This window comes from Leopardus geoffroyi, chromosome A3 (genome assembly GCF_018350155.1).
Source record: "Leopardus geoffroyi isolate Oge1 chromosome A3, O.geoffroyi_Oge1_pat1.0, whole genome shotgun sequence".
NCBI lineage: Eukaryota > Metazoa > Chordata > Mammalia > Carnivora > Felidae > Leopardus > Leopardus geoffroyi.
Genome location: NC_059336.1, coordinates 25,882,043 through 25,892,281, shown reverse-complemented (window position 1 = coordinate 25,892,281; position 10,239 = coordinate 25,882,043). Strand labels below are relative to the sequence as shown.

Sequence of the window (10,239 nt, the reverse complement as noted above, 5' to 3'; positions counted from 1 at the left end):
TCTCGTGTTACATGCTTCACACCCCTTACCTCACTTCATTTTTATCGCGACCATAATCCGTGGACAGGGTCTCTCTGTTTTACATGTGAGGGAACGGAGGCTCAGAGACGCGAAATTGGACAGCTTCTCAGTGGCGGAGCCAGGACTTGAACCAGATCCTTCTGACCCTAGTTCCAAAGCCTGGATTTTTCACTGCTATGCTCTAAAAGTAATACCTGCTACATTTGTTATGTATTTACTGTTATTTAGATACACCATGTTTTTGACTCTGTGAACCAACTGTGCTTTCTAGGAACTGCTTTTACCCTCATTCTATAAGTGAGGATGCTGAGGCACAGAGAGGTTAAGTGACTTACCCACAGCCACACAGCTGGGAAGTGACAAGACCAGGATTTGAACGCAGGCCCCCTGGCTCCACAGCCCAGCTCTGAACCTCTGCACTTAGAGTAGAGGCCTGAAATGAGATGTGCAGGGAGCCCCCCCCCCCCCACCATGGACAGCTCCCTTGCAGCCCTGGCCGCTGACCATTCGTGACAGGAACGGGCTGAAGGAGGGGTCAGGAATGGGAGCGGTTCTGTTTCCTGCTCCCTCAGCCCCCCTGCGTGAGCCCCCCACTTGGCCCCCTGCGTGACTCAGTCACCTCCCAGGGCCTGGCTGCTTCAGCCCCAGACAAAGGAGCCTTTTGGACACTAAGTCCAGGTGATCTCCCTGGCGCCAGTGCTGTACTAATCCTCTTGGTGCCCCGGGGGACAGGCCAGCCTCATGGCCCCCAGGGTCTGGCTGGTCTCGGGCCTGAGGAGGGCACGGAGCCTCAGGCGACTGAGAGAACCACCTTCCTGTGTGCACCGCCCTCTATAGTTTACAGTGCACCCGGTGGGGAGTGAGAGCATGCGTGGTCCGTTCCCTACACTGGCGTCTGTGCCTGTGCTGGCTGGCGGTGGGGCACACGCCTGGTTCGCCAGAGCCACACCATATCACATGGGCTGTCGAAGGTGCTGGGTGGGCCAAGGAAGGGGCAGGCTTGGGGTTGTCACAGCTTTGCAGAGTAGCTGACATTTCTGTATGACTATGACCAGTGGAGTCTAGAGAAGGGTGTTCTGTGGCAAATATTGCACGTGCAAAGGCCCAGAGACAGGGAACGGAGGTGGGGAGTGGAGAGAGGAGCAGACCCACCTTGGATGCCAAGGAAGGGACCTGGGCTGTGTCCCAGCAGGTCTTGGAGGGGCAGTGGCTGCCTCTGGAGGCGTTACCTGGGAAGGGGCGGGAGGGAACATTCTGGGGTGATGGAAAGTTCTATATTGAGACAGGGGTGTGGGCTCCATCATTGAATAAAATTGTCAAAGTTCAACAAATAAACACTTGGGACTTGTGCATTTCACTATCTGTAAGCTTTATACCCAAAGAAAACAATCGCAATGGCATACGTATTGAAGTGTTTACGGGGAAATGTACCGCTCCCTGAAGTTTACAGTTCTTCCAAATTCACTGTATGTGTGAATAGTTCATAATGAAATATTGGGAGAAAAATCTTCAGGTCAAAAGAAGCCCATCTACTTGTTCTCTTCACACCAGCCCCAAGTTTGGAGAGTCAGATCTATATACATCTCCCTGAATCTTCAAATCAGTCCTGTGAAGCAGGTGTTATACCCATTTAGCAGATGGAAATGATGAGAAGCACAGAGAAGGGAAGTGGCTGGCCCAAGGTCATGTGGCGAGTTGGGGGTTGAGCGGAGTCTGAATCTGAGTTAGCCTGCTGCTGAGTCCAGTTTGGGGGCACTTCCTGGCTGCCCAGGCCATCTGGAGTGGGCAGAGCCTGACTTAGAGCTGGCAACCAGACGCACCTGTAGGTGTTTTTGGTTCCCCCACGTGGGGGCCTAGCTGGAGTCTCCAGTAACGTGTCCGGACCAGGGGCTGATAAACCTCAGCTCATGTGACACCATCCGGGAGTGAGTGAACGTAGCTCTCAGAATTAGCCACAAACCGCAGCTATTTGTGGTTTTGGAGCTCGATGTCTGATTTGCAGAGCAAATCTGGATTCCAGTCTCTCATAATTACATGGTGTTTCCCTCTCTAGGTCTGGACTCAGACCCAGCTGCTATATAAGGCCAGCCTCTGAATAGACTCAGGCAAAAGCAGAGGGCCTGGTGAACAGGACCTCTCAAGACTGAGCTGCCGGGACCTTGCAGGGTAAGGAGGAGCCCCTTCCCTACTCAGTGTCTGGGCACTGGGGAGGCTGAGGCCTCAGGAGGCAATGAGGAGAGTCTCAGACTGGAAACCTGCCTGCGTAACCCCTCTCTGAGCCTCTTCTGTCTTTCCTATAACATGGACATAGAAAAGCCTCTCAGGGAGGCTCTGAAAAGGGCCTGAGTCACCCCAGTGACCTGAGTTAACAGAGGTGCACTTACACTTCTCAGGGATTTGGGGTATCTGGTGCCTTTGCTGTTTCTCTGAGACTCCTCAGCTGCTTGCCAGATCTCCCTCCATTGGTGCCATCTTTTTAACCGAAGGTGATGATCCCTCTTTGAACAGAGAACTTTCTGGGTAGTGGGTTAGGATGAGGTAAGGAAACCAGAAAAAGATTTTTTTGCACATGTTAACCCTTCATATTCTAGTATAAATGAGTGCTTCCAATATTCTGGGAGTAGATGGAGTGGGGAAAAAAACCTGGAGGCTTTGGAAAAGGGAAGAAGGTGCATAAGTGGAGGGGGCTGAAGCCAATGATTTTACAATGTGGCCCAGAGGAGAGTCCGTGGTGCTCTGAAGCTGGTGCTCAGGTAGACTGAGTTGACAGAGTGAGAGAAGTGGGTGAGGGCATGGAGGCAGCAAAATAAGGTTTCTTAAAGACTGAGCAGCTTATCCCAAAATGCATGCTTCCTCGCTCCCAATCGATAACACTCCACACCCACTTCTTTTTTTTTTTTAATGTTTATTTTTGAGAGAGAGAGAGAGAGCGAGTGTGAGCAGGGGAGGGGCAGAGAGGGAGGGAGACACAGAATCCCAAGCAGACTCCAGGCTCTGAGCTGTCAGCAGAGAGCCTGATGTGGGGCTTGAACCCATGGACCGCAAGATCATGACCTGAGCCGAAGTCGGACGCTTAACCGACTGAGCCACCCAGGCGCCCCCCACCCACTTCTTAGGGGTCTAAAATAATAGTGCCAAAACAGTAACAGTAACTGCTGTTTATTGCCTACTATGTACCAGAAACAGTGTGTTAGTGATTAGGAGGCAGAGGTTCGAAAAGGTAAACTCTCTTGTCTAAGGATTAGAACCCAGATAGCTCTGATCCAGAGCTCTTAATCTCAAGTACCTGGTATAGAACTGTCTCCTTCAAAGAGGTAGAAGTGATTTTTGGCTGGATGGATGCATGAAATTGTGGCTAGATGAATGTGTTGATAGATGGATGAACTGATAGAAGGATGCATGGATGGATGGATGGATTTATGAAGGGGTGGATGGGTAGACAGAAGGATGGATGGACAGATGAATGGAAGGAAGGAAGGAAGGAAGGAAGGAAGGAAGGAAGGAAGGATGAGTGGATGGGAGGATGGATGGATTGGTGGGTGAACAGATGGGTAGATGCTAGAGAGATTCTCCCTAGAGTCTGCCTGCTGTGAGTTTGCTATTTTGGTTGGAGTCCTCATGACCTCTCTCCCTGATGCTCCATTTGGAAATTTCATCTTGGGGGATAATCAGACATCCATGGCTCTAGGACAGTTTGGTTAATGGGTCTGCTCTGTGTCTCCGGATTCATTTCATTCATTCAACTTAGAAGATGGTATTGGGAATTCTGGACCCTTCCCCGTATGTCCCTGGGCCTCGGGATCCCGATATGATTCTTGGCAGGGAGTGCCTAGCTCCACCTACTTCCAGGGTGGTGACTCTGATGCACTGTCTCCTCAGCAGGGAAGCAGTGCCAGCATGTGGACAGCCTGGTGCGTGGCTGCTCTGTCTGTGGCAGCTCTCTGTGGCACCCGTGCAGAAACAAACACTGTCCTCAGGGTTACCAAAGACGTGCTGAGCAATGGTGAGTCCAGGCCTGCGGCAGTCAGGGGTGACGTGGGGTGGGCAGGGCAGTCCAGCCAACTCTGAAGTCCCAAGGACCCTCTTCACATCAGGTGGGTGGGTAAATTATTCCCCCTTTTGCTTTTGGTTACCATTCCCTACACACTCACGCCATGTTGAGGACTTCATGCCTGAGGCGGTAGAAGCAGTGACTAAGAGCTTGGGTCCTCGAGTCAGCCTTCCCAGCGTTCAAATACTGACCGACCTTAAGTCCACAACTTGAATTCTCTGAGCCTCAGTTTTCTCGTCTGCAACATGGATGTGATTGTGGCCCCCATCATAGAGGACTGGTTTGAGAATGAACGAGGTAGCCTTCTGAAAGCGTGGTCCCGTTCCTGGTACATACATTGAAGGCCTTCAAATGTGGGGGCTGTAATTATTCCCCCCTTTAATTCTTGGGAGCTCATTTTTGTCATCTGGCAAACAAAGACCTGCTCTGATGCCATCCAAGCAGGTTTATAAGCTCTAAAGTGTGGAGCACTTGAAAGGGAGTAGAAGGAAGAGAATCTTTCCAGGTTCGGTGAATGATGTTGAAATCTAGTTAAAGCAAGAGCAGGTCCAGGTTAGCAGTCAGTGAGCCCACCTGAATGTCAGGGCTGGATTGGTCTGGGGGAGTCTTCCCATTCGACCTTGACATTCTACCGGTGGGAAAGGTGGGGCCCAGAGAGCCAAGGAGTGGGCCAGAGGTGGCGCCTGGGGGAGGAAGCCCTCACTAATGCCTTTGCTTCTCTGCAGCCATTTCAGGCACCCTGCAGCAGAGTGATGCTCTCCGCTCAGCCCTGAGAGAGGTGCCCATGGGTAAAGCTGGTGGTGATGGTGGAGGACCTCTCCTGGGGGGTCTGCTTGGTGGAAGTGGAGGTGGTGGGAGCGGTGGCCTTCTGGGGGGCCTGCTTGGTGGTGGGAGCGGAGGGGGTGGTGGTGACCTGTTGGGTGGGGTTGGGGGAGGCTTATTGGGTGGTGGAGGCAGCAATGGCGGGGGGCTTTTGGGTGGCAGTGGCGGGGGGCTGTTGGGTGGCGGAGGCAGCAATGGCGGGGGGCTCTTGGGTGGCAGTGGTGGGGGGCTGTTGGGTGGTGGAGGCAGCAATGGTGGGGGGCTCTTGGGTGGCAGTGGCGGGGGACTCTTGGGTGGCAGTGGTGGGGGGCTGTTGGGCGGCGGAGGCAGCAAAGGCGGGGGGCTCTTGGGTGGCAGTGGTGGGGGGCTGTTGGGTGGCAGTGGTGGGGGGCTCTTGGGTGGCAGTGGTGGTGGTCTCTTGGGTGGCGGTGGTGGTCTTCTGGGTGGTGGCCGACACCATTACGATGACTACAGACGCGTTGAATTCCCCCGAGGTGTCGGTGGCATTCCCTACAACGATTTCCATGTTCGAGAGCGCCCCCCCAAATATACCAATGGCAAGCAGCTTGGCGGTAATTACAAGTATGGTCACATCGAGACCAATGACAACACTGCTCAGCTGGGGGGCAAATACAGATACGGTGAGATCCTTGAGTCAGATGGAAGCATCAGGGACCTCCGAAAAGGTGACTACCGCAATGCTGACAATGCATATAGCGGCCACAGGGGCCGTGGGCAGTACAGGTCGGCCGAAGGTGCGGCAGCCGTGGGCAGGCTTCACCGGAGGGAGCTGCGGCCCGGAGAGATACCACCCGGTGTAGCCACTGGGGCGCTGGGCCCAGGTGGTTTGCTGGGCACTGGGGGCATGCTGGCAGCCGATGGCATCCTGTCGGGCCAAGGTGGCCTGCTCGGAGGAGGTGGTCTCCTTGGTGATGGAGGACTTCTCGGAGGAGGTGGAGTCCTGGGCGTGCTTGGCGAGGGCGGCATCCTCAGCACCGTGCAGGGCATCACCGGGTAAGGAGGGGCCAGGCTCTCCCTATCAAGCCCAAATGATGAACTTAACAAACATGGTGATCACCCCAGGGGCCTAGAGTTGGAGGGGTGACAGTCTTCAGAGCCCCATGCACTTCAAGACTTGGCCTCAGGACTGGACGTCTTGAGAGTCCCAAGTTGTGTGGCTTGGGGTCTAGTCACAAAACAACCCTGAATTTGAGTCACAGCTCACCTTTTTATGTATGTGTGTGACTTTGGGCCATTGTTTTCATCTCTCTGAGTCTCAATTTCCTCATCTACAGAATGGTCATTCATCATAGTTAAAGTAGAAAATGTGCAAGGATTTAAAACTACACACATATAATTTCAGCTATGCCCAGTCTCCTTCTCATATTCTCATAGTCACTATTTAATTCAACAAATACTGAGAACGTCTCCTATGTGCAGGCCACTGTGTTGGCACTGGGGACAAGGACACATGGTTAACCAAGAAAAGACACATCTCTAGTCCTCACAGAGCTTGCAGGCCGATGGGGTATATGAGCTTTGATAAAGACGCCTGAGAATAATCATGCAATTATAACACTGGTTAGCAGCTCATGGAGAAATAAGGATGTGTATAGTGGGGGAGGTCAGGGAAGGCTTCCTGGAGGAAGAGGGTCTTAAACTGAAAGCAGAGAATTTGTAGGAAGGAACCAGGAAAAGAAGGGCAAGGATAAGCAGGGAGAATGGCATCTTTACAAGAAAAAAATTCAAAGGAAATACAAGGAAATGTAAACAGTGGGCCTCCAGGCAATGAGAGTGTGGGTCATGGCATTTTTTCCCTGTCACTTCTCTGTGTTTTCCAAGTTCTATCCACAAACCTCAGGTCTCGTTAGAGTTAGCGGGAATGAATATGGCACAGAGAAGGGGGTGTATGACACAGGGCACCCCCAGTGAAGCGTGGCAGACCCCAGGGATGACCATCTCACCAGCCTGGGTCCTATGCAGGCTGCGCATCGTGGAGCTGACCCTCCCCCGAGTGTCCGTGCGGCTCCTGCCTGGTGTGGGCGTCTACCTGAGCTTGTACACCCGCGTGGCCATCAATGGGAAGAGGTGTGTACCCTCAGCCCTGGAGGGGTCCCCACCACCCGAGGTCCTGGATGAAAGATCTTGAGCAGGTCATTTCCCCTGTCTGCACCCCAGCCTCTTTGTCCGTAATGTGAGGAATACTAACACCGAATGTGTTACCGGCACCTGACTTATACCCTTGGGCTCAGGCCATCTTCCGGTCCCGGTCAGCAGTGAAGGTAGCCTGCATGGGTGTTAAGATCTGGGAGACTAGAGACAGGTGACAGCCTGGCTTTGAATCCTGACTCTGTTACAAGCTGTGTGACCTCTGGTCAGCCCCTAATGTCACCAAGTCTTAGTGTCTTCACCTACCACGGACATAGTGACATCTCCTTTTCCAGGTGGCTGTGGCCACAAGGGAGGGAAAGCAAGAAAATGTCTCCCTGATAGTGCCCGCCACAAAGTAGGTGCTTAGCAGAGGACTGTAGACAGTGGACTTTTGTGCTGATTTCTCCCCATGGGACGAGGTCCTGTCTATAAGGCTAGGTCAGTGGGTAGTCACTTTGAAAACCAGAATGTATGTGTAGAGTTCATTTATTGACTCCTGTTCCCAGCCTCTGAGGCTCTCTCATTGACTAAGTGGGAGATGGATTTGTTCATGGATGTAGAGGGACCTGGGAAGCCTTCTGGTTTGGGACCCCGAGAGATGAGCAAGGCACAGAATAGATACACGACAGCAAGGGGCGGGGACAGCAAAGACAGCCCAAGGTGCAAGGTGCTGGGTAGAACTGAACGAGGCTGGAGGCCTGGAGGCTGAGGTTGACTAGCCGTCTCCCTGGCCCCACGACCTCCTCTAGTCTCATTGGCTTCCTGGACATCGCGGTGGAAGTGAACATCACGGCCAAGGTCCGGCTGACCATGGACCGCACAGGCTACCCTCGGCTAGTTGTAGAGCGATGTGACACCCTCCTGGGGGGTATCAAAGTCAAGCTGCTTCGAGGGTGAGTACCGGTGGGCAGTGGAGTGCCTCGGTGGACGGTGGAGCGGTCTATCTTTGATAAGCCATGTGGTCAGGAGCAGAGGCTCTAGAAGCAGCCTGCGGTTCAACCTCCACGATTCCTTGCTGTGTGACTTTGAGCAACTCTGTTGCCCTCTGAATCTGAGCTCCACTTGCTGTGTCTGTGAAATGGGCTAATTCTCTTTCCCTTTGGAATGGAGATAACGAATGCAAAACAGTACAGAACCTGGCACATTTTAAGTTTTCTGAAGAGGGGCGCCTGGGTGGCTCAGCTGATTACACCTCCAACTCTAGATTTCGGCTCACCTCATGATCTCACGGTTTGTGGCTTCGAGCCCCGTGTTGGGCTCTGTGCTGACAGTGTGAAGCCTGCTTGGGATGCTTCCTCTCCCTTTCTCTGCCCTTTCTCCCCTCTAAAAATAAATAAATATTTTGAAAAAGAGTTTTCTGGGGCGCCTGGGTGGCTCAGTCGGTTTAAGCATCCGACTTCAGCTCAGGTCATGATCTCGCAGTTTGGGGGTTCGAGCCCCACGTTGGCTCGGTGCTGACAGCTCAGAGGCTGGAGCCTACTTCAGATTCTGTGCCTCCCTCTCTCTCTCTGCCCCTCCCCCGCTCATTCTCTCTCTCTCTCTCTCTCTCTCTCTCTCTCTCTCAAAAATGAATAAAAATTAAAAAAAATTTTTTAAGAGTTTTCTGAACATCTGTCTAGCAGGAATTTTCTGTCCCTTCGAGCCCCAACTCATGGGGAAGTTTCCCAGTTGGTTCTATTCAATGCAACCTTGGTTAGGGGTTGGGTTTTTTTCTATCATAGCCTCCCCACAAAGTGGCCAACACAACCAGAGACGTTCCAAGTGTGTGTGTATTGAGGGGTACGCTGCCTCCAGGTGATGGTCTTGGATGAGGGCACACCAGGGCAGCTCAGAGCTGAGCCCCTTTCTCCTCCCTCCCTAGCCTTCATCATGGGAAATGTGTCTTTTTGGCTTCTCCATTGAGGCCTCTGGCTGCCTGCTCCTCCCCCTCCTGTCTTATCAATCTCTTTGCCCCTGTCACTCCAGTGCTCATCTTATCTAGACTTTGGGAGCAGATAACCTCACTGTACGACTTGACCCCAAGAATTTCTGATTCATGTGAGCTTCTCTGAGTCTTTGTTTCTGCTCTAGAGTGGGTCAGGACAGAGAAAATTGGCCCCTGATATTTTGGTGACAAGAGGAGGGGAGAGAAGCACCCAGAAACCTCAAAGATTGATTTTTTTAAGTTTATTTATTTATTGTGAGGGAGAGGGTGCGATGCTTGAACCCATGAACCACGAGGTCATGACCTGAGCCAAAATCAAGAGTTGGATGCTTATTCGACTGAGACACCCAGGCATCCTAAAATCTCACAGATTTTTTTTTAATTTTCTAGGAAATATTTTTGGTAGTACATGGTTCAAAGATATAAAAAAAATACAAAGGCACAGACCGGAGAGCCCCCTCTCACCCTGTCTCCCATCTCCCCGCCCACCCCCCCCCCCAACAAGCTCACTGTGCTTGTTTCTTGATTCTCCTTCCAATTCTTTTCTACAAATGAAGCAAACATGAACATAGAGTCTCATTCCCCACCCTCCTTTTAACACAAGTGGACACATACTGTAAACATCACCTTGCACTTTTTCATTTACTCTATTTGGAGATTTTCCTGTATTTGGACAGCGAGAGCTTCCTTTTTGTTCAACTTTTTACAGCTGTGTGGTATTCCGTTGTCCGGATGAGCCATCATGTATTCGTCCAGTCCCCTGGTGTGGGGACATTGCAATTTGTCTAATCTTCTGCTCTGACGAATAGGTTACAGTGAATTATGTACATTTTAAACATGGGCTGGTGTATCTGTTGGATAATTTCTCAGAAGGAGACAACAGTCTGTGCCCTGAATGGACATAGGTTAAATTCAAATTACCCCCCCTCCACACATATGCACACACACGCACGCACCCATACATGGATAAATTCTCAAGGGCCTTATCATCCACAGAGCATTGGAACTAACACAAGGTCCCTTAAGCTGTGAATCCACCTAAGAAGGAGACCAAAACGTGTACAGAAATGTTCTAATTAGGACATGATCTCAAGAAACACTTTGCTCTGTCAAACTGGCAAGCGTTGGACACAAGCTGGGAGGGTGCAGGCAGGGCAGTGTTCAGTGGGGACAGAAGGGCGGATTTTTAAGGGGCCAAGCTATCGGTGACACTGCGTGAGGATGACCATGTTTCGCTCACCTTCTCATCACTGCGGGGCCTCGGGAAATA

The 10,239-nt window shown here is 51.9% G+C and overlaps 1 protein-coding gene across 1 annotated transcript in view; it reads left to right on the top strand.

The window, feature by feature from the left end:
- The first annotated feature begins 3,918 nt into the window (after nt 1-3,918).
- The window catches only part of BPIFB4 (BPI fold containing family B member 4), a 28,404-nt gene continuing 22,083 nt past the window's right edge, over nt 3,919-10,239 (top strand). Inside the window, exons 1-5 of the mRNA XM_045443768.1 lie at nt 3,919-4,024; nt 4,798-4,860; nt 5,389-5,908; nt 6,878-6,982; nt 7,795-7,938. Coding sequence (XP_045299724.1) covers nt 3,919-4,024; nt 4,798-4,860; nt 5,389-5,908; nt 6,878-6,982; nt 7,795-7,938 — 938 coding nt within the window. The remainder of the gene's footprint in view (nt 4,025-4,797; nt 4,861-5,388; nt 5,909-6,877; nt 6,983-7,794; nt 7,939-10,239) is intronic.